Genomic DNA, 24,625 nt, shown 5'->3' on the forward strand with positions numbered 1-24,625 from the left:
TCCATGCAACTCCACAGATCTTTCTTCCAAAACATTTTCAGGTCGACAGAATCTCCACATTATTAATGCAGAAACCAAGGTTGGTATGCATGGCCCAGCAGTACAGTCCTTGCCCAGAATGCATATGAGGCTCTAGGTTCAGTTCCCAGCACTATAGTAGATAAGTAGGTCAATGGACAGATGGGTGGGTAGGAGAGAAACCATGCCTCGTTAACCCATTCACTCTCCCACCCCACCCTCAACATAGCCATTCCTGAGCCCCAAGCCCTGGTTTCTGTCTCATGTCCATGGCCCCCTCATTCTTCTGTCATTTCACAAGTGTCAATACATGTGGAATGGCCCAGGCCACTGGGTAGACTACAACCCTGGCTTGGCTTTAAATTTAATGGACACCTTTGACCTAGGCCTAGACGAGACGTTATTTTTAAATAGCAAGTAAGAAAGCTTGAGGCCGAGGAGCATGCCTCCATGCGAAGCTGTCACTTGTAGCATTTCGGATGGCTCAGCACTGGTAACAAGTCGGGTCTCCCTTTGAAGCAGCACTTTGCATTATCTATGGAAAAGTTAGCTCTTCCTTTGCTTTACTTAAAGAAGAAAGGGCCACAGGGCCTCTGAATGCGTTGCCTTTGCTTTACTTAAAGAAGAAAGGGCCACAGGGCCTCTGAATGCGTTGCCTTTGCTTTACCTAAAGAAGAAAGGGCCACAGGGCCTCTGAATGCGCTGCCTTTGCTTTACCTAAAGAAGAAAGGGCCACAGGGCCTCTGAATGCGTTACCTTTGCTTTACCTAAAGAAGAAAGGGCCACAGGGCCTCTGAATGCGCTGCCTTTGCTTTACCTAAAGAAGAAAGGGCCACAGGGCCTCTGAATGCGCTGCCTTTGCTTTACTTAAAGAAGAAAGGGCCACAGGGCCTCTGAATGCGTTACCTTTGCTTTACCTAAAGAAGAAAGGGCCACAGGGCCTCTGAATGCGTTGCCTTTGCTTTACCTAAAGAAGAAAGGGCCACAGGGCCTCTGAATGCGTTGCCTTTGCTTTACTTAAAGAAGAGAGGGCCACAGGGCCTCTGAATGCGCTGCCTTTGCTTTACTTAAAGAAGAGAGGGCCACAGGGCCTCTGAATGCGTTGCCTTTGCTTTACTTAAAGAAGAGAGGGCCACAGGGCCTCTGAATGCGTTGCCTTTGCTTTACCTAAAGAAGAGAGGGCCACAGGGCCTCTGAATGCGTTACCTTTGCTTTACCTAAAGAAGAAAGGGCCACAGGGCCTCTGAATGCGTTGCCTTTGCTTTACCTAAAGAAGAAAGGGCCACAGGGCCTCTGAATGCGTTACCTTTGCTTTACCTAAAGAAGAAAGGGCCACAGGGCCTCTGAATGCATTACCTTTGCTTTACCTAAAGAAGAAAGGGCCACAGGGCCTCTGAATTATTTTTCAGCTTACACCAGCAGTTGCCTCCAGATTTCTAGTCTATGAAATATAGATAATGTATAACTTAAGATTCTCTTACTAATTAGTAAACAATCAGAGGCTTTGTTATTGCCAGAGGGCAGGACACTGTGTGCCTTTCTTCACCCTGTGGTAGCAGATAAATTATTTTCAAAAATTGAAAACTCTTCAAAGTGCTATCCGATAAACTATTTTAATTGAAAAGATTCTAAACTGCTATTCAGCACAGCATAGCTCTCCTTAACCTGGGCTCACCTTTTGGTAATCAAAAGAACATTTACAGACGTATGAGACAAACACAATTATGAAAGTAAAATGAAGACCCTAAATAAAAAATCACAGAACAAGAGGGTAATTCTATTCACTCTTTCATATTTCATTATTTGATAACATCAGATGATGAATCCATCAGAATTGCTTTGGCAAGTACAAACAAAAATGGTCCTGATCAATATTTATTAAAACCTTCAGACTGGGAGAAGGACTTGAGCTGACTACTTAATGTAGTAAATAATTATTCATATAAACAGGCTCTGACCAAAGGCAGGACTAGACCAAAGAGACACAGTTTTAATTGCACTGAATTTAAAATACAAATTGGCCTCTAGCCCTGTGAAAACCTTAATTTAAAAAAATTATCTGATATAGTGGAGAGTGACATATAAATTCTTAAGTTGTTGGGGTGGGAATTTCAAACTTAGATATTTATAAATTTAGAATGTATTCCAGAAGCGGAGTGAGGACAAAGTTGCCAGCTAAGAGCATGAGGAGACATTCTCTCTGAGTCTCAGGATTGTAACAGGAGTGCTACGGTCACCTCAGCAGTGACAGGGACATCTTATCCCTGATGACTGATGGCCTCTCATCAGTGGAATTCCTTTGTTTTAAGCAACTGCACTTTCGGAAGAGAAATAAAACCAGGCTGTGGCTGCAGCTGCCCATCAGGAGTGCTGAGAGACAATCCTGAGAGGGGGTGAGCACAGCTGGCCTGAGCTTTCGAAGTCTGCAGGAGTGACACCCCAGAATTGCGGAAGTGTGGTCTCTTCCAGAATAAGGATGATAAGTAACTGCTTGTCTGCCCGCCTCTCCCCCAACTTTGGGGTGCCTTGGGGTCTGGCTTCATGTCCCACCCTTCAGGAAGTGTCTGCCCCTGAGCTGAATCCCCAGTCATTTCAACATGACGAATGGGGTGAAAAAAGAAATGTACGAAACTGAGCCACCAAAAACACAAAGCAAGCCTTGAAAACACAAATCCACACATGCTGCCTGTGGGATGGTTATTATCTGTGCCATCTGTGGAGAGAAGATAGGCAAAATCTCTTCTAAAATCATTCTGCGGCAGCCTGCCCAAAACAAAAACCAGTGTAATCTGATAACAGTATTAAAAACCACCCCAACATAGAATGCTCATCTAAACCTGCCATCAGCTGCCTGACACTTACTGAGCTTTCTCCTTCTTTTTCCCAGTCCTGAAATGGAAAGAACTTTGCTGCATTTCAAATTAAAATTTTCAATCATGTTTGTAATAAACCCTAAGCTCTTTGAAGGAGAAGACAAATAAGAACAATTATATTACATTCTAATACAGTAATTTATTCTTCAGATACACGGGATTATCATCTGCTTTACTATTGGTCTGGAAAGTATCTGGGCTAAGATTACACTTGTTCACAGTGTTTGCAGATCAACTGCTAATGCGCTCGCCTGACATTGGTTGGCAACTGTTAGCATCAGTGAAGCCGATGGCAGCTCCATGATGTGAAAGTACCAGTCAGGGGACTCTGCACCAGTGTAAGAATCCAAAGCTACTACCGGTGCCTAAAGAGCACCTACTAGAGCCCCTGCCCGTTATATACGGATGATTATCCGGCTTATGGCTCCATCAGTCCCTTCTTCTTCTTCCTCCCCATTTCATTGTATGTACCATTAAGGAGATGGAGAAAACCAGAATTCAGTGTTTCCCCTGATCATTTAGTTGTCCTTTACTAGTGGGTCTCCATTAAAGTGCTTGAAATATCCAGTTGTAGGTGAAATTGCCCTAATCTGAAATCTGAAACCTAAAATGATCTAAACTGCCAAATCTTTTGTGCATTAACCTGATGCCACAAGTGGAAAATGCCACCTCTGACCTCATACAAGGAGTTACTGTCAAACTGCATCCCCACTAAAATACTGCACAAACATTCCTTCTACATAAGGTGTTGTAACAGCCAGCTTTATGTTACTATAATGAAATACCTGAGGCAAGTTACTATTGAGGACAAAAAGCTTCATTTTACAAGTTCAAACACACTGTGCCTGTATACTCTCATCACTGGTAAGGACTATCCCAGACCCATCACTCATGATGGTAGCCTCTCTTTCCAAAACAGCAGTCCCTTTAGGGAGCTGCACCATCAGGGACTCAGGAACCTGACATAAGACCTGGCTCTTAAAGAGCCCACCACTCCCCGTGCTGCCATCTTGAGGGCAAAGCCTTCTTACACAAAGGACCTTTGGAGAAACCTCAGGCCAAGCCACACCTCGCAGATGTGTAGGAAACATTAATTTAGACTGAAGTCCAGTTGCCAAGCTGTCTCACTGTATGCGCATATAGTCCCCAAAATGAAATCAACTGTAGCACAACACTCTGGTTCTAAACATTAGAAAAGCAGTATCCAATCTGCAGGCACACACTCGGCTACAGTGAGCATGTGGTGGTCAGAGGATAACTGGTAGAAGCCAGTTCTTTCCTTCCACCATAAGTCCCAGGAATTCAACTCTGGTCACCATGGTTGGAAGCAAACACCTTTTTCCATAGTAAGCCATCTCAAATACTGCTAGATTCAGGTCAACTTTTCATGCCAGGCCCTCCTTCTTCCTTGTGTGACAACCTGTTAGGTACACACACCATAGTTTCCTTATTCACACACAGTGAAAAGACACCATAATTAACTCCATTATTGTGAATTATCATGAACACTGCTGCAATCAAGAAGAAAGTGTGACGATCTGTTTGCTGTAATGACCTCATTTCCCTTGGATGTAGAGCCCAGAGTGCGACTGCTGGATCATGTGAGAGTTCTGTGTGTTTCGCTCTCTGTGTACTGCCTGCCATAATGGCTGTACTAATTTCCATGCCCACCAACTGTGTGAAAATTCCCCTTCCTAAAGCTCCACACCGAGAATACATGATTAGTCCCCTCCTCACGGAAGTAATAAATCAGAAAGGCAACCAACTTTTAAAAAGAATGCTTACCTCATCCATTACCATCTTGGACAGACAAACAGGGAAAAGTAAAGTAGGTAACAAAATGAAAAAGTTAAGCGCTACAGTTTAAGTTTGGAGCCCTGAATTTCAGGTCGCTAGGGAGTCTTCAGCTGTAACTGTGAGGTGTGTCTGAACGAAGTGTGAACTGCCGTGCAGGCTCACTCCACTTCAGCAGAAAACCGAGCTGGGTGAGTTAGTCTGAGAATTGTGTTCAGTTATACCAGAGCACGGCCAGATGCTATCTGTATACAGACAGTATTTGCACTTAGCACTTTTGCGTTTTACACTTTCGTTCTCTATTACCTTGGCTTTGGACGACATTTAGGTCTTGAAATCCTTCAGTTTGAGAACATGAGCAAGTCACTCATGTTCTACAGCTGAGCTCCTTCTGTGTACAGTGTGAACTGTGATATCTATTTCAGACGGTTGAATACACAAATGTATCTACAAGTTAAAATTGTTAAGCATTACTACAATAAATACAGTTCCAAAACAGAGCAGAAGCCCATAGCTGTAAACATTAGCCATGTCTGTGCACAGGTTCTTACCATAGATTCTGCCTTCTATGTTTTAGCCAACCAAAGATCAAACGTATTCAGGAAAAAGTATGTTCAGGCTTTGTATTGATTGTTATTCTCAGAACACTCTAGTGTAACAGTGTGTTCGCAGGCTGCTGAGTCTTTTACATAATCTAGACAGGATTTTAAAATGTGCAGAAGAGCAGGACATGGTGGCACACGCCTTTAGTCACAGCACTTGGGAGGCAGAAGCTGGCAGCTCTCTGGAAATTCAAGGCTAGCTTGGTTTAGAGTGAGTTCAGGACTACCAACGTAGGGAGAGCTTGTCTGAAAAAAAAAAAAAACAAAAACATTAAAATGCAGAGGACAACTGTATAAGTTTTATGCAATACTTTGTTACTTTATAAGGAATTTGGACTGGGGTACTGGCACTACAGGTTACCTGTTTAAAAACCATTTAGAAATGAACCTTGGACTCTGAAGTCCACCAAGTAAAACAAGGCAGATGGTAAAGGGATACCCGTGGATTCAGGCCAGCCCCCAGCGGGCCTTCCTGTATGTCACTGCACACAGACTTGCTAAGAAGGGCTGTAGGTACAGGAAAAATTGCCATGGGTGGAAGAGCTGATTTCAGGGGGACATTCTTTCCTACAGGAACCCCAAGACCATGTGCAGTCACCTCAGTCACAATGGAGACAGGGACTTGCCAGAAAGGGAAGATCCTAATGCTAAAAGCAAGAGGTTCAAGTAATTTGTATACACACGTGCCTGACGGCTTGCACTGAAAATGTGTGGCTTCATGCCAGAACCATATGCTAAAATCAAGTCTTCCTCTACAAGTCACTTGTGGTTATAATGTTTAATTACAGAATGAGAAAGGCCACTAAGACACTTTGTCTACTCAGGACACTTTGGGAAATGCTACCAAAAGACTCACAGCAAAGGGCAAGAGGAACCGTGGGCAGGCATCCACTTGGTCATAGAATGTCCCACTCACCGGCTAGGAATGATACCAAGCTCCTTTTGTCCTCAGCACAGGCCACTCAATCCACAGCTAACATCTGGCCTCTAATGTTAGGGGGTCCTTATGAAGAGACTCCCTCTACGAGGCCTGATCTGGAAAACGTCTAAAGCACACGTGTGTTCACTAATGCAACACAGGCAGCCACGTACAGTGCCACCTGCTGTAAGCTGGGGTACCCTGGGGGCTGCTGCTGTAATGCTCGATGATAAAAACCATGCTTTTATTTTCCTGAAGTCTCAGTACATATCCATCAATTGTTTATTTCTGCTGGGCTCCATGATTTTATTTCAATCTGTCAGTGTTTATCATGGAGGCTCATTTTAATTGTATAGTTTGGGGCATTTTCCCTTTCTCCTTAGGGCATCTTGTAGCACCTTCCCACCTCCAAGTACATTCTACACATTTATTAGCTTCGCTGCTGGGTAAGGTAGCTTTCTTGAAGACAAATGCATTTCATTCTGTCTTTAAATATTTATGTTTCTTTATGATCTAATGTATCATCGTGGTTATAGGGGAATTTCCCCCTAACTATAGAAAATATGCCATCAGTTACCTGTCAATTTTGTTTAATAACTCAGCTTTGCAATTCTGGTGCACTGTCATCTGAGGCTCTTGAGAACCCCGGTAGTCTCCCTTGTTGCCTTCAGAATGTCATTTGGGGGTTTATAAAAGTCGTCAATGCACAGAGGATATTGGAACATTAAGTACTTAAATCCCGTTCCCTATGTCACTCATCACCACGGAAGATCCAGGGCTAGAGTTCCAGACATCTTTGTCTTGTTTACTCCCATCGAGGAATGGCAGTCTCTGTAGAAAACCAGCCAGTCTCCCAGGAAACAATTCATCAGACTTCTCAAAAGAAATCCAGTTTCATCTGGGTTGATGGGCTCAGTGCTGCTTTTTAAGATAAATGATGAAAATATCAATGTCATAATGCAAAGAACTCCAATTCTTTTTGCTTAATCTCAGTGAAAAGTACCATAAGCCATTTACCACCACTGTAGTAGCCTCTGCTTCTAGGTCCAGGGCATCCTAGAGGTGGGAGTGGTTTAGTAGTTACTCTCCTCCCAAAGACCTTGGCTTGAAACCTCTGACATGTATAGTCCAGGGTGCAAGACTCCCAAACTCCACACTCCTCCTGACCCCCAGGAGCTCTATATGAACTACTCTGCTATGCTTGCAGACAGGAGCCTAGCATAACTCTCCTCTGAGAGGCTCTACCCAGCAGCTGACCAAAACAGATGCAGAGACCCACAGTCAAACTTTAGATGGAGTTGGTGAAGTCTTGTGGAAGAGTAGGGGAAAAATTGAGGAGCCCAGAGGGGATGGGAACTCCACAGGAAGACAACAGAGACAACTAACCTGGGCCCTTCGGGGCTCCCAAAGACTGAACCACCAAGCAAAGAGCACGCAGGGGCTGGACCTAGCCTCCCCTACATACGTATATAGAGAGAGGTTGGGTGGGACAGAGCCTGCCTTCTACATAATCATAACTGTTTGTGAGATAAGTGAACACACTGACATGCCAATAACAGGATGTGCAAATAATGAGGGAGGAAACACTGAACTCGCTCCGTCTTGCTCCCCCAGACAGTACTACGAGATGCTGTACAACACTGCTGATGAGCTCCTGAACCTGGTGGTGGACCAGGGTGTGAAATACACAGAGCTAGAGTACATCCATGCCCTGACCCTGCTGCACCGAAGCCAGACTGGCGTGGGGGACCAGACCACCCAGAACACCAGGCTGCAGAGACTCAAGGAGATCATCTGTGAGCAGGCTGCCATCAAGCAAGCCACCAAGGACAAGAAAATAACCACTGTGTGATGGGGTGTGGGTGGGTTCACGGTGTGCACAGACACAGGCTCTAGCTCCTCAGCCTGAGCTGGCTGTGCTTTGTCCACCCTGATGCTTAGTGGGTAGATGGTGGATTATTTTCTCTTAGTTTTGCTTTTCTATATGAATGCTAAGAAAGTTTGCAGGACAGAATGTTTTGCCTAATAACTACTTTAGTCTATTCCCAAGGGATGAGGGTGGGACAGGGAGGAGACCATGTCAAGTTGCTGGACTCAGAAAGGAATGAAGGAAAGCCAACTGCCACTTAAGTTTTAGAACCATCCTGAAATGCCAAGTAAGGCCTGTGGCATGAGCAGTGGGCTTTCTCTTGTCTTAGCCTTGTCAGTTTATAATTCAGTGTAATAAGTATGTGCACATTGCTTTGTCTGCATTGCCAAAATCAAAGCGCTTCTCAGCTGGCTTCCCAATCCAAAACAGATCTCTTTAAGGCTGGGGATAGCAGTCCTTTATCCCAACCCTGGGACAGATTGCACCTATACCAGGACTGCTCGCAGGCTGCTGATTGGTTTTACAACCTTTTTATTTTATTCCTTCTGTATTAAAACCAGTTAAGAGAACTGGCTGTCCTTCTAGAGGACCAGGGTTCAAGTCTCAACACCTGCACACAGAGGCTCATAAACCTCTGTAATTTCAGCTCTATCTGACCTGAAGCCCTCTTCAGGCTCCAGGAATACTGAGTACTACATGCATGCAGTGCACAGTCATACATGCAGGCAAAAATACTCATAAACAAAGAGTAAAAAACAAAAAGAATCATCATAAAACCGTTGCTGAACCTAGTAGGGAGAAAGGTGACTTACCGTCGGAGAACTCCATCTCACACATCATCCAGGGTACATTGTAAGGGGCATCCTCATGTTCCCATGCATATGTCTTAGTGACTTGGCTTGCTGCTGTGACAAAACACTCCTCGACACAAGCACCTCAAGAAAAGAAGGTTTATTTGGCTAACACTCACAAGGTATAGCCCATCAGAGCAGGGAGGGTGACAGCAGGAGCCTGAGGCAGCAATCACACTGCATCTGCACTCAAGAAGCACGGAGCGGTGGGTGCTGTGGGCAGCCAGCTTCCTCCTTTTCGTGCAGTCCAGGGTCTTGGCCCACTGAGTGGCTCCCCCACAGTCAGAGTGGGCCTTCCAACCTCAGTTCATATAGCTCAGATACTAACTCCTCACAGACAAGGCCTACCCGACTTGGTTGCTATCGCTGTGAAAAACACTGACCAAAACCAACACACACACACACACACACACACACACACACACACACACACACACACACACACCAGGTACACAGACACACAAAAATAAAAATAAATTTTTTAAAAAATCGACGATGAAAAAGTAAATCAATTAGTATTATAATAAACATTGAAACTACTGAAAAATTCAGAGAGGACTAAAGCAATACAAATATTTTCTATAAAGCCATGCAGCTCAGGTCTGCTTAGCTGACAGCAGGGAAGATGGGACATTTTTTCCCATGCGGTTGCCACTGAGGCCTCTTTTTCTGCTTGTTGGTTTTGATTTTTCAAGACAGGATTTCTCTATGTATCCCTGGCTGTCCCGAACTCACTCTGTAGACCAGACTGGCCTGGCCTTGAACTCAGAGATCCCCTTGGGATTAAAGGTATGCACCAGCCCACCCAGCTGCTAAGCCTTCTTTTTTTTTTTTAATTGTCCTTTCCTGACATGGATGTCTGCAGTGCTCCCAGCCCTGTGGATCTTACACTGCCCCGAGCCCTCAAGTCCTCTTGCTACTCAAAGTTCATAGGTCTTAGGAAGCAACCCGTTGATCAACAAGGATGCATCTTGAACACACAAGGGAAGACGAGCCAGAGGATTGGCCACTCAAGGTCACTGTCAGACCCCAAGGGAGGGGATTTTCACACCTGCTTCTAACAACTTTGGTCTGGATGGGAATAACCAAAAATTAAAAACTGTTTGAGAAGCTTAAACATCGTATGTTGTTTTTCTCATGTTTTTTATTCAGCAAAAGTTTCCAAGACCCTAATGTGTGGCAAGTGCTGCTACGCTTTGGCCAGATACAGAGACAGAGGACACCCTTCTATCTAGCATTTAGGAACTGAACTTGAAACCCAACAAGTTTATACCCACCTCAGAGCTGGAGACCTGAGCTGGGCAGTGAGGCAAGGAGCCATCTGATAGCTAAAGGATGGCCTTCCGGCATCTCCGAGAGGAAGGAGGGCTATGCAGCTGTGTAGTTTAGAACCCTGACGGGGCCGACGGTGGAGAAGAACACTGCCTCAAACAAGGTTCTTTGAAGTACCCCCAAGAAGCAGGGATGGCAGGAGCAGGCAGAGAGCTGTTAGAGCGGACCACGTTGGTTTAGAAATGTCCCTGTAATGTCTGTGGCCTCCCAGCTTAGACCTTTGTCTTCCCTTTTCCTCCCCATGGGTTCTGAGTGGTCAGGGTGGTTCTGAGCATGTGTGAGACTGGATCTCTGCTTTGCCACAACAGTGACAGACCAGAAATGCCAGTTCTACACAGAAAAAGGTCATAGGGGCCTTTGCCAGGGCATTCAAGCACAAGCCTTTGGAAATTCATTGAGGTTTATTCTCCAAATGGTCAAAGCCAGTGACACATTTAGTAGCAGGTTGAGTGGAAGCAATGGATTGGTATAGCCACCTTAGAATCTGCCACCAGGCAGGGGACACTGACGGTGTCTACAGGGTATGGCCCGACTTTGGTAATGTTTTGTGAGAAGGATCCTGTGTCATTCACAATCATTACTAGAAAGAACTAGAATAAGTACAGAGAGCCCAGCCATTCATATAGCCACCAGAGCTGTATTCTACCATGGCAACCATTCCCTAGAACGTGCTGTTGAGAGTAAAAAAGAATACCAATGGGCCTCAGCAGGAGACGTGTGGGGCAAATGAGATGGACCCATAGCTAGTCCACATAGCCAGCCATTGGCTCCTCTTCTAGACTCTACCAAACATTGAACAGAAGTACTTCTTAAGCAAATAACAACAGATGTTGATGAGGATGTGGGCTGCAGGAAACCCTTATACTGCTGGTGGGGATGTAAACTGTCCATCCACTTTGAGATTGCTGTAAGACTCCTCAAAATAGTAAAAACAGGTGAGTGATTCTGTGCCTGGTCCCTTGCCCTACACCTCCTTTCCACACTCTGGAGCTGTATCCACAGGCTTTCCCAAATGTAGCTCTCCTCCCTCATCAAGAACCTTCCTTTCTGAAGCAGACAGAGCTGCCACATAGACTCATAACTGGTCAAAATGCAGATACTGTGACCATGTGCCCACAAGGTTCCCCCCTGGGTTAGCTACATGACAGCCTCTATACCTAAGACTTGGGGAACATCACAGAAGAGGAAGCAGGAAAGCTGCAAGAGTTAGAGGACCAGAGTGGGGCTACAAGGTGATGTCTTCTAGATATGAGGGATGTTATCCCCAAGAACTCAAACTATGGCTGCGTGCAAAGACTATATAATACCAACAGTCAGTGGCCGCTAAGAGAGGGAGACTCAGTCTCCAGGGACAAGCCTCTTTGTAAGTTATTCAGTCACGAGTGGTCAGCCCTAAACGTTCATTCAGACAGAACCAAACAGGCACATTAGGGACTATGCGTAACAGTGATAATCACAGAAGAGGTCCTGGGTTCCAGAAGGGGAGGAGAAGGAACATGGGAGGAGTGCTCCTTCATGAAATTCTCAAAAAAGTAAAACTGTTAGAAATTCAAAATGGAAATAGATGTACCGCAGGAGGCAGCCACCCCGCTCAAGCACAGATCACGGAGGTACTCCCACAGCCGTGTTTACTGCAGCGCCGTCCACAACAGCTAAGTATGGGACCAGCCCAGGTACCCAACAACTGAGGGCTGTGTAAAGGAACTGCTGCAGTAGATGCAGGAAGGTGTGTCCTCCCCCTACAAAGAACAAGCTGTCATCTGCAGGAAAGCTGGTGCAACTGCAGAGCGTTATAGTAAGCAGATTAAGCCAGTCTCAGACAAGCCTTTGTAGGCATGTCAACTACTGTTGGCAACAGGCAGGTCTCATGCAGGCAGCCATAATATTGTTGAGAGTTCATGTATGTATTTTCTAGATCTTATATAGCTATATATAGCTATGTATGTATATATGACATGGGAATAGAAGCAAAATCATCCCAAGGGACAAAGGATACTAATGGGGGTGGGGTGGGTTTAAAGGATTCTGGAGGAAAAATGCTCAGTGTCCATACATGTATATGAAAAACTCTCCATGTGCAATTAATATATGCAATAAATATTTAGAAATGTTAGTGACAGAAGGAATAATACACCTTAGCAAAGAAGGAAAATATTTATTTTTAAATGCAAAACCTAAAGTCCAGTGGTTAAGAGGTCTTGCTGTTTTGGAGTGCCAGGCATGCGGCTTACCATGACTGCTTGCAACTCCAGTTCCAGGCATTCAACACCCTGTCTGGCTTCTGCAGGCTTCCACATGCATGATGCATGCACGCACGCGCGCGCGCGCGCGCGCGCACACACACACACACACACACACACACACACACACATACATAAAATAACATCATTTTTTTAAAGTAAATGCAGAATATGTCCATACTCTTGGATGTACATGGATGGGATCTGGAACCAGCCCCCTGGATCAGGAAAGGCCCTGAGATGGACAATAGCATAACCATGAAGGACGGCTGAGATTGTCACCCACCTTGCTACCAGGTAACTCCACAAGCTGAAGTGTTCCCAGCAAGTACCTCTTACCACTGTCACCTGCTCTACAGCACCTGACCTGTCTTCCCATTTCGTCCTCACCACAACCCCACACCCACAACCCCACACCACAGGTAGTCTGCCCTCTAGGCCCACTGTAGAAACCACCCAAAGACTCCCAACCTCATCGTGCTTAGAATAACTTCCCTGAAAAAGCACCAATCTAACAGGCTGGCCCTGATGTATCAACAAGCCTTGTTCTTGGGACCTCGGGCAGTGCTTTGTCCCAGGTCCTTCACCCACTAAGCACTCATTAAATTGCCTGTCGTATTCAGATTCTCCCAAGGCATCCAGCACACTTCCTGTTTTTCCTTGGCCTCACAATGGGTGCTTTAATCTCCTTGTCCAGTCTGCAGCTAATAACATCCTGAGATCCACAAGGATCCTTCACACTGCCTCTTGGCCCAGAATTGTTTTCAAGTTCTCAAAGACAACTTTATCCAGGAGTGTTCCACATCAGACTCAGTAGTTGGACCCTTCCTGGAGATACTTCACTCACTGAAGTCCCAGGCCCTCTTCAGGACTGTCCTCTTGCCTGAGAGTCACTACTATATGTTTCAAATAGCTTGTGAAAGAAAGCTTCAACACAGAGAAGTCAAACTGGCAACCAACTTCTGATATCTCTTACTGACAACTTGTATCCATGATTTCTTAGCACTGAGGGAATCAGGCAGGCAGGCAGAAAGATAGGATTGTGTTACAGCTCAGGTGACATGGGATCTCTGCAGTGGCAAGCACACGATTGTCCTTCCGGTGTGGTCTGGTGTTTTCATTGCCTTCTTAAAACACTGGGATCTTATATTTGCCAAAGTCCACAGCCCCCCCTCAGGTCTCTAACCTTTCATTCGGGATGCCATTGCATAGGATTGAGGTCTAAAATCTTCCACCTGACTCCCTGCTACTCAGTAGTGAGCTATGCCATGTTTTAGACGCTCAGAAGTGCCACTTGCTATATGCCTTCACTTGCCATCTTAGCTGGGCAGCTCACGCCTCACCAGTTCCTGACAGAACGAATGAATTCCTGCCTCACAGGCTCTCGGAATGGACCAGGGCCTTTACAGTCAAGGTTCTTGCTCTGAGACATGGCAATGGCTGCCTCCCTGGGACCAGGGCACAAAGACAGACTGACAAAGAATGAAGCAGACCAGAGTCCAGCCCCAGGACTCAGCAAGTCCAAGCTGGATTCACTCCATCTAGGACAAATGCGAGCAGAGACTGAAAACTGGCTAGCCTCCCACAAGCTATGGAAACAAGGAATGTTCTGGTCAAGAAAGTTTGGGTTGAAAAGCAGAGTGTGCGTTGTAATACACACCTGAGAGCAATTGTCTTAATGTGGCATGGATGTAAAACAAATTGGGCATAATATGGAGGGAGGGTAATGAGGTACCGAGAACAGGAAACAAAGAATCGCTAGGCTCCGCGGAGGTCTCAACTCTGTCCTAATTAGACACAGTTGTTATAAGAAGTACATAATTAATAAGCATGTGACCAGATGTGGGAGACCACGGAGTTCTTTTCCTGACACGGACGTGGTAATGAACTGTGCTCAGCTAGAAGTGGTTGCCCTGCTCGGGCTGCGGCAGAAGGCCTGCCTGGAATTTTGAAGAGGTGTAGAAGGATGCACGCCTAGGTCCACACCTGGAAACGAGTAATCCTATTCCAACCGAGCTGGGGTAATGAGATGGAGCTAATCACCCAGAGTGTAATGAGTTGCGAGAGTCGCTGGAGCTGAGCTAGAAATCTCTCTCAAAATGAACTAAGGTGCAAACAGCAGAAAGGACTTTTTGTGAACAGGATGAGGCGTGAGGGGGAAAGAAATGCATGCGACCTGAGGTGTTGTGGGGACGTACCTGGCCAAAGACTCATCTACGGTGGAAAATACTGCCAGGCTGTTCAAACACCTGGAGCAGGAGTCCCTGGGCTCTCAAGAATTCAATGACCTGTAAAACCACATATGAATCTGCAAATGTATATACAGCTTGTGTATGCATAAACAACTGGAAGGAAAAGAAGTTGAAGGCCGGCACTCGTTCTCATTATCCATGATCCCTTGTAGAAAGGTGGCCTTAGACTCCTGCTGACTCAGCATAGATGTTCCAGGATGCCACACTGGAAAAGCAAGTTTCTATCACAAGGATTTATTTACTGTGACAGGTCGGGAAACCATTTCTAGATGGCCTCTTATTGTTGCTTTATTTTGTGATTGATTACTAGTGCATTATGGGAGACAATATTTCTTGAAGATGTAATGTGTCTGATATGGGCTAAATCCTTAAATCTCTACAGTAACCCTGTGAGAGATAATATCATGCCCACTTCACTGAGAACACAGAGGCTTAGACCAAGGATTGTGCCTGAGACCCAACAACAGGCCTTGCACTGCATGCTCCCAAGGTTCAAACCAGGAGTCCCTCTCACCTTCACTATTCTCAGCCAATACTCTGTCTAGTGTGACAAAGAAGGGACACTTCACCACTCTGAGCTCCGGTGATATTCTCTGTCAATCTGGTTCTTCAAGTTCCTCCGTCACCTCTACGGCCCCCAGAGTAAGGCACTACTGGGCTTAATTTGAGAAGCCCTTTCCCCCGTCTCTGCCTCTCTCTGGACCTAGCTGTCTATGAATAACATGGGCCCAGTCTATCTACCAAAAAATAAAAATAAATAAAACTCTGAGAAATGCAAAACTCCAAAAGACCAGAGGCCGACGTGGCTGATGAAAATGACTCACACTCCCTCCAAAGGCAGCAGAGACCATGGTTCTATAATCTGGAGTTATATAGTTATATAGTCATGGTTCTATAATCTGGAGGCTCAGAGTCTAGAAAAGGTGGCTCAGACTGTCACCTTAGCCTGTACAGGGGAGAAAAACAACTTCGGTCGGCCCAGGAAGGACTGCTTGGCTTCAGCGTCTGTATCAAAGGCACATGAAAACATGCAAATGTAATTTCGGTTTATAAGGCACGAGGCCTCTGCCAGAAGAGGGGGAGCAGAACAGTTCTGGGGCTTGCTCCATCCTGTTTCTGTAGGGCTGCTGTAGTGCACTAGCCTCCGGCTTAGCAGGAACAACTTCATCAGAACGGTTGTGACTACTTGCAAGAAGAGACTCCTGAGACCAAGTCTGTTGAGTTGAGGTTCCCTCAGAAGGAAGGGCTGGACCATCATTGGACCATCCATCCCAGGAGAGTCCAGCCACTCCTTCCTATAGCTCTGTGTACTGTGCGTAATTCTGCCCTAATTGCGTGTGGCCTCATGGTCTTTGGCGGTGGTAGAGTATTTAGTGTACAGATGTTAACCGAAGCGGGAGGTGCCGCCCTGGGCAGCTGTGGGGAAGTCATCCTTCATGTTAGGCTGAACTGGCCCAGCTGCTTTTGAGTCACCCACACTCCTGTTAGGAAGCCCACACCCATGCCCAAGTGAACCCAAGAACCTATTTCCACAGCTTGAACTTTGGTACATGCTATTCTGGAGTGTAGCTGGTACACATGGGATGGTGCACTCCTTGTCAGCAATGCTGTACAAAGCATATGAAGTGTCTGCTGCCAGACATGTAATAGATACATATTTAGAAAGACTGAGTGAGTGCGTGTACGAGACAGACAGAGAAAATGCAACAGTATTGTTACTACTGTGTTATTTTCTTTGAGAAGCCTTGGACATTGGACACAACTGAGAAGACTTGCTCTTTTGTACTCTTGGCTCAAGAATACAGCTACTCAGGTCAACAGGAACCGGATGTAGATCTCTCCTGAGAGACACACCCAGAATACGGCAAATACATAGACGAATCCCATCATTAAACCACTGAACTGAGAATGGGACCCTCATTGAAGGAATCTTAGAGAAGACTGAAAGAGCTTGTAGGGGCTCAAGACCCCATATGAACAACAATGCCAACCAACCAGAGCTTCCAGGGACTAAGCCACTACCTAAAGACTATACATGGACTGACCCTGAGCTCCAACCTCATAGGTAGCAATGAATAGCCTAGTAAGAGCACCAGTGGAAGGGGAAGCTCTTGGTCCTGCCAAGACTGAACCCCCAGTGAACATGATTGTTGGCGGAGAGGGTGGTAATGGGGGGAGGATGGGGAGGGGAACACCCATAGAGAAGGGGAGGGAGAGGGGTTAGGGGATGTTGGTCCAGAAACCGGGAAGGGGAATAACAATCAAAATGTAAATAAGAAATACTCAAGTTAATAAAGATGAAAAAAAGGAATACAGCTACTCCCAGTTAAAAAGGCAGAGGGCCCTCAAACCCCTCTTGTGTCTCCATGCCTGAAGCCGCCAGACAACGGGAAGACCCACAGAACATTCTAACTTTTGTTATGTATTCGCTTCAACCCACCCTTCCTCCAGACAGGACGAGTGCCTTAGGGGACTGATTCCTTGCATCTTCCTCCTCTAATTTGTTAGTGAGAGTTGGCACATCATCACCAGCCATTGTATTTCCAGGATCTCATTAATTCTCTGGGCTTCACTGCCCTGGAGGGACCAGGCCTTGGCAGGTTGAATGGCCTCCTACCTGGGCATAGAGTCTGGGTTACTTGTCCCATCTATGCTGAGGAAAGTCTGATTGGGACTGCTAACAAGTTCTCAAATTGCTCTGTGAAATTAGGATGGGAAAAAAAATTTCACATTCTTTGGTATTTTTAATTTCCCTAAATCAGATTTATCTCCGTGCTCTGGGCTCCTACTTAGCATTGTCAGCAGAAATCCAAGAGAAGTCTCTGTGGCTTCCCCACCCCCACCCCCTACCCACCCCCCACCCCCCAACCCCAACCCCCACGCAGCCTGGGAGGCTTTCTCTCCTTCCTGTGGTCACAACACCCAGGTGCAGCAGATGATCAAGAAAGATGAAGACAACGTCATCAACGCCTCCTCATCTGTCGCCCTGCCCTGTGATGCTGGAGGTCCTCTCTAGTGTCCCCAGTGTCATCTGCAACCTCCAGGTCCCAGGGTTCAGCCTCCACAGGCTCTGCTGGTGAGCCAGGCCCAGACAGAAGAACATGGCTTCCACAGCCTCCTGCCAGCTTTCTCAGCATCAGGAATCAGCACTCCTCACTGGTTAGCTCTTCCTTCTCTCCTTCACAGATGAGACCTCTTTTTCCTTTCTGCTACTAGAAAGTCAAGGGCCTTTCCTCTTGGCCCAAACCTTTCATCAAAATATCATGCTGAGAGAAGTTCTCCAAATGAAGGTAAACTCTCTCCGCCCTGCTCCCCTCCCTCTTCCCCTCCTTGCCCCTCCCCTTCCCTGCCCGGAGGAAAGAAGCTTGTTAACTTCGCACTAGAAGTGAGCTCAGGGCACCTAGACTTCCAGAGCAACCCCCAAGCAACCTCAGACTGTGTCAGGAGAAGAGTCAGTGCCTTTGATTCTAAGTCCGGGTCAGAGGAATAAAAAGAGACTTCCTCATAACGTCGTGAATTAGACGAAGATGGAACCCATATCGGGATTCTCCACTTCTCTCCCTGTGTCTTCTCCCACCCTCTGTGGCCTTTCTGTCTGTCTGTTGTCTGTCCCTAAGAAGGACTTTGCTGTGTGTCTACTGAACAGCACAAAAATGCAGTAATGGAAAGGAATAAGAAAGTCTTTTCTATAAAGATTTTAAACAGTTTAATAAGGGGGGGAATGACTTTATTAACCCAGATGTCAGTCAAAAACCCCATCCAGATGTTACCAACCTATATCTACATGCTGTTCCCAATATTTATGGTATGTATTTGTTCTGCTTAAGTTTGCTTTCAATCTGTTGGCTACTTTCAGCAAATGATTACCAAACACTCGAGCTCACACACACACACACACACACACACACACACACACACACACACACACACAGAGATATCTAGGGGAAGGGAGATGAGTGGGATTAGTGAACATGATAGGGATTAGGGTACATGACATGAAATTCATAAAAAAGATTTTTTTAAATAATGTGTTTCTCACTATTTGGGTAGCTGAGCAGTTCAAAAGCAGGTGGCTGACATCTGGCAAAGGTCATCTTGCCCCATTGCCACAAGGTAGGAAGCAGAAAGGCAAATAGTTGAAAACAGACAAAGATGAAAACCAAGCATAGTGGCTCATGCTTGTAATCCCAGCACTCAGGAGGCTGAGATAGAAGGGGAATCACAAATTCAAGTCTAGCCTGGGCTACAGAACATCTTCCAGAACAGCCTACACTAAACAAAAAACATGCATAAAAAAAAATGAGTGGAGGGTTGGGGGGAGAGGAAAAGGGAGAGAGGGAGAGAGGGAGAGAAGAGGGGGGAGAGAGGGAAAGAGGGAGAGAGGAGGGACGGAGAGAGAGAGAGATTCTTGTAGGAACTGGCTCAAATGTGAATACCTGAGAACCACGGAATCAGTGCTGCGCTGCCCAGGCAAGGGTGGCGGGGTCTGACTTAAGCCATGGAGAAAAAAAGAAAAAACAGCCCGGAGCTCATGGCCTAAGAGCAGGAGAAGATTGGATAGAGAATTCACCCTCACAGCCCCTTTTTATTCTCAGAAAGAACAACAGATTGGGCGGCGCCCTCCGGAAACCGTGATGGTGAATCTCTGTGCGGTGAACTGGTCAGTATTCATCTCCAGATGGACACAGAAACAATGTTTATTGGCTACCTGGGCCTTTCAATTGACCATCACAAACACTGATGCTGGATCTCCTCCGTTAACACCTCTTTTCTTTCTCTGCTTCTTTGTTTTGTATTTAGCTCCCTTAGTGTTTGTAGGCCCATATACATAGGTCTGAGGTCGGCATTTGAATTATGCATAAGAAATCTCCTATAAAAATCCAATATATAATTTTAAATTTTTGCTATCTATAATGAGTAACTGCAGCTGAGGCCTGAAGGCCCCAACAGGAGGCCATACATCTCTACCCTACCCTCTAATCTGGCGGAACCAGCCCCCTTTCTGTATTACATGTCTCCATTACTCACCATGCAATACCAATTCCTCAGAATTGAGATTTTTATCCTCTGAAACCCAGATCTCATTCATCAACCTTGAAAGTACTGGGAGAAAACTCCATCTTCCTGTTTTCTACCCTGCTCCCCAACAGCTGTGTGCGACTTCCTTCTCTGCTGTCCCGGTGAAAGTAGATGTTACTGAAATTTAAACAGAGCTATACTCACCACATATGAGTGAGAGGATGTTAGCCAAAGGGCTGCTAACTCGGCCAGCTATAAGAAAGTTCCCAATGGTAGGCCCTTTCGAACCAAAAGGGCTATGGCTGGCTCCTTTGTGATTCAGCAGACAGGCGTCTGCGCAGGCGTGATAGACGTTAGGGAATTGCACTTGTATGAACGATCAAAATGGTCTTGTATTTCTTCCATCCGTGGTTTCTGGATGCAGAGAGACCCTGTCCAGCAGACACTCAAGATGGCCACTCACTGCCCCTGACCTCACTCAGAGTTCAGAGGGGAAGTAAGCATCTGATTTGTTCCATAGCTAAGCCTCCAGGAAGAACTGTCCTATGGAATTGCAGCATCCTCAGCTAGCTCAGCATCAGCACCGCACCTGCACCTCTGCCTTGAGAGTAAGTGGAAGAAATCCCTCTCCTCTCCTCCCCTCCCCTCTCTGCAACTTTGCCAGCAGCTAGTAAACTACAAAGCCAGCAATCTACAGACATGTTAGCAAGCAAGTATACAGGTCACCCTTCAACATACTCTGTAAGCTTGGGAAGTCTCCAGTCTGTCCCCGCTCTCTGACCATCACGCTACTGGAACATTTACTCCAAAGCAAACAAGACAGTATTCTGTCAGCAGGATCAGCCTTCTAGTCAGATCAGCTCTAGACTGCTGTCAGTTCTGGGATTTGCAGGGCCCTGCAGGGTAACACCATCGCTTTCAAGAAAAGGTAAAGCCCATAAAACCTATAAAGGTAAAGCCCATAAAACCTATCTCAAACACACTTCATACTCACTTAGGATCTTACACTCCTTGGTACTGTTCTAATTTATTAGATGTCAATCCTGGAGAAACTGTCCATGCCCACTCCAGGAGAGAGTTCTGGAAATCACTCTGGAGTCTGGCCTCTCAGAGAGCTGCCACGTTGGACTGATGGGTGCCTCATTATTATCATACCCTACAGTTCCTCTAGTTCCCCAAATGGGACATCTACTAATTGTCACCTTACTGGCTATGGACATACATTTGCACTAATCCCTCCACATGCCTTTGGAAACCATTGCTCAAATTTGCAAAGTAGGCTCTAGGATGCAGTCCCAGCCTGCTTCACAGAACAAGGACAAGGGCAGGTTCCTCCAGAACAAGGCTGCCCTTTGTCTCCATGGCCTGATGCTCCTGCAACCCACTGTGATCCCACATGCCCACATCCCCACCCCTCCAAATCAGGAAGTCTGACCAAGAGATCTTGTGAACTAGTTCAGCTAACTGCAGTGCAAGTCCCCCTCCTGCAAACAAGTTCCCTTGCCAAAGGTGCTGAGATTTGCACTCATCCTGACATGCCTGGGGTCCATCTAGCTTGTGCTATTAATAGCCACGCCATGACACTAGCCCTCAGCTTATTAATAATGCATGACCATTCCCACTTCGTTAGGATACAAACGTCGCTCATCTGCATGATTAGCTCTTAGCTTCCTGATTAGAATGCTTTAACCTGTCACAAGCATGCCCTTTCTGGATGAACGGATCTTTTAAAGGGTACCATGTTCTCTAAAGTACAGCTTAAAATAAAATTTAAAAACAAAAAGCACTGGCTCTTTATTTTTTTCTGTGGAATGAGAGAAAAACAGACTCGAAGTTTGGGGGGGGTCTGTCATCGTTGAGTTCTAAGCTGGGGTACTTGGATACTTGGAAGATATAAAAGTTGGAGACAGACACAAGGGCTTATAGGTGACATTATTTAATGAATTTGAATCTTTTACTCTGGGGAATGTGGGGCAGCCACTAAGTGATTGTGAGCAAGAGTAGAGTATGCGATTTGACTTAGAAATATGGCCTGGGTAGGAGAACGCATAATGAAATGCAAGTGGGTCCCAAGAAGATGAGAGGGATGGTCGGGTTAAGACAGACCGGGCATAGACAAGGAGAGAAGTGGATACATTTAAGAAACATCCCAAAGCATAACCAGTCCTTCGCCATCTTGGCTCTCTATTTGGATTTCACCTCTGAATGAGTCCTTACTTGGACACCTATTTAAACCTTATCTACATCTTACGCCTTCTTACTTTTCCTTCACAGCTTTATCGCCATCTGTTGGAGCACAGTCAAAAGAGTGACCCATGCTGAACAATGCCTTGGGGAACTAACTCTGAGAGAGGCTCTAGGAAAACAGGCAGAGGGCCTTTACATCAGGTGCATTTTATTCTCTGGATTGTTCTTGGATGTGATTTATAAAACCTTTGACAAACATTGACATTCAATTTATAAGGCAAGCATATTCTTGGTGGATGTCAGAATAGAGCTATGGAACCCCATCTGGTCAGTGTACCCTGAATATGGATATGGCCTTCTGCCTCGCTTTCATGTTTTCCCAGACGTGCATGCCAGGCAATTGTGTTCACATTGGTTTATCCTAAGAAAGTTCTGGGAAAGGGTTGCTAATATTTAGTATGTGTGTAATGGTGTTTATTTACCTGTTTTTCTGATCATGTTTTTCTGAACTCAAACAACCTTCCTTAGATGATAGCTTTCTTTGTTTCATTCATGTAGAAAACCACACTGAAACTGAAATAAGGCTGTCTACAGCATTAGACTGTAGTCTGTCCAGTCTTTCAGGTCCTCAGATCCCAGGTTCAGCAGACAAGATCTGCACAGTTTGGCCAAAAAAAGTCAACACCCTCTGACAGTCTCTGTAACTTACCTGTGGGGGGGGGGGGGGTAGGGCCTTTTCCTTTCTTCTCTGAATCCTTGGATTTTAGCTCAATCACTGGTACACGGTAGTGACCAACTATGTTGAGCATACTTCATGGGTGGACAGGGAATCAAATAGACAGGATGTAATCACTAGTTGGATAAGAGAAGGTGCCTAGGGGAATGTTCCAAGGAGCAAAAGAAGCTCCGGGTGTGTTAGCCTGCTTTTCCGTTGCTTCGAGAGAATACTATGACTAACAGAGACCAAGAGGAAGAGTGTAGCACCCACCTCATCCGGCAAGGAAGACGCAACACCGTCGGATCCTTGTCAACAGCCTTTATTGCAGGACACCTTCATTGCTGATACGGGGACGCGAGCAGCAAAAGCGCTCGCCATATATACACAACAGTATGCTAATATTCTTTCAGGGATTGGTGGGGCACGAGTCACCCCACTATCACCCACTGTCATCCCAGCTACTTATCCTCCAGAGATTGGCGCGGCATGAACCTCCCATTAGCATAGTACCGCCCCAGCCAGACTGACGCCAGGTGCAAAACCACGCACATTCGCAGTAATATTGTTCACCACAGGAGGACGCCAGATCACCTCATTATCATACGGCCGCCCTAGCAAGGGGACAAGCCTGCGCATGCGGGGTAAGTTGTTTACATTCAGACGGGGCTGGATGTCGGCGCCATCTTTGTTTTGCCGCGCCGCTCCCTACAGAAGAGTTCATGGTTCAAGAGGAAGAGTCTATCATGTTAGAGAGATAATGGCAGCATGTGGCTAGAACAGGAAGTTGAGCAAGCTCATCTCCTACCACACAGAGAAAGCAAAGAGAGAAAACTACAAGTGGGACAAGGCTGTACATTTTCAGAGCCAGACCCCCACCCCCAAGTGATGTATTTCCCCCAACAAGGCTCTGAAAGGAAAATTATACAGATTTAAGGTTTAAAAATATGAAGTTAAAAGAGTAAGTTTCAAAATTCACAAACTCAGGGCTAAACACTGTGAAAAGCAAGTCCAGGCAGCCCCGCCCTGCCGCTAGTACTAACAGACCATAAAGATAAAAGGAATACAGGAACCAGCCCGAGTTATCAGGACTGACTCTAACCATTTGGCAGAAGGGCACCTCCCCAGCTTACTCAGAGTCACACCTTAACCAGATGTCCTTCAAACCCTGATACGCCCCTAGCTTCTAAAATCCTGTAGGCTCCAGTCAATACGTACTCTCCTGCTGTGCTGTAATCTCACTGCCATGTTTAAATGAGCCAATCACTTATAGCCGCACCAATAATTAGCCAATTGTGTGTAACCGCGCCAAACCCCCTAGCCTTCCCTATATAAACCCCTGACTTTTGAGCTTCAGGGTCAACTCCTCTATCTCCTGCGTGAGATGCGTGTCTTGTCGGCTCGAGATCTCGTTAATAAAAGCTACCTCTTGCTGTTACATCAAGACCGTCTACTCGTGTTTCCTGGGGAACCCCATCCCGTGACTGGAGCGAGAGACTCCCCGATCGGGAGCAGCTTTTTCAGCTCCATGCCCTATAACTCCTATAACCTCCACAAACAGCTCCACAAAGTGTTTAAATACAGGAGCCTGTGGGGGACATTTCTCATTCAAAGCACCACACCATGTTTGTGGATAGAGAAACTGTGTGGAGTGTCATTCATGAGGCAGGAAGCCATGCAGAGGGAGAGAGGCAGTGTCAGGGGAGAGAGACAGTGTGGAAAGTGAGAGGGAGGGTGGAGAACAAATCCAAGGCATTTGCTGAGCAGGCTCTGGGCCGAGGAATAGCGATAGCGGGGCTTCGTGAGCTTTATTCTTTCAAATAATGTTTATTGTGTTGCTAATTCTGTCCAGACACTGTGTCAGGCACAGTGGTCATAAAGATGAGCAATCTGACGTCCTGCAGAGAGGTAATATAATCCAAAAGATCACACACAGTTACTGCTGCACCGATG

At 46.0% G+C, this 24,625-nt stretch overlaps 1 protein-coding gene across 1 annotated transcript in view; it reads left to right on the forward strand.

Moving 5' to 3' along the window:
• The window catches only part of Exoc4 (exocyst complex component 4), a 776,646-nt gene extending 768,007 nt beyond the window's left edge, over positions 1-8,639 (forward strand). Inside the window, 1 exon segment of the mRNA NM_053875.1 lies at positions 7,821-8,639. Within this exon segment, the coding sequence (NP_446327.1) occupies positions 7,821-8,058 (238 nt within the window). The 3' untranslated portion in view covers positions 8,059-8,639.
• Positions 8,640-24,625: the final 15,986 nt, after the last annotated feature.

Source organism: Rattus norvegicus, chromosome 4, assembly GCF_036323735.1.
Source record: "Rattus norvegicus strain BN/NHsdMcwi chromosome 4, GRCr8, whole genome shotgun sequence".
NCBI lineage: Eukaryota > Metazoa > Chordata > Mammalia > Rodentia > Muridae > Rattus > Rattus norvegicus.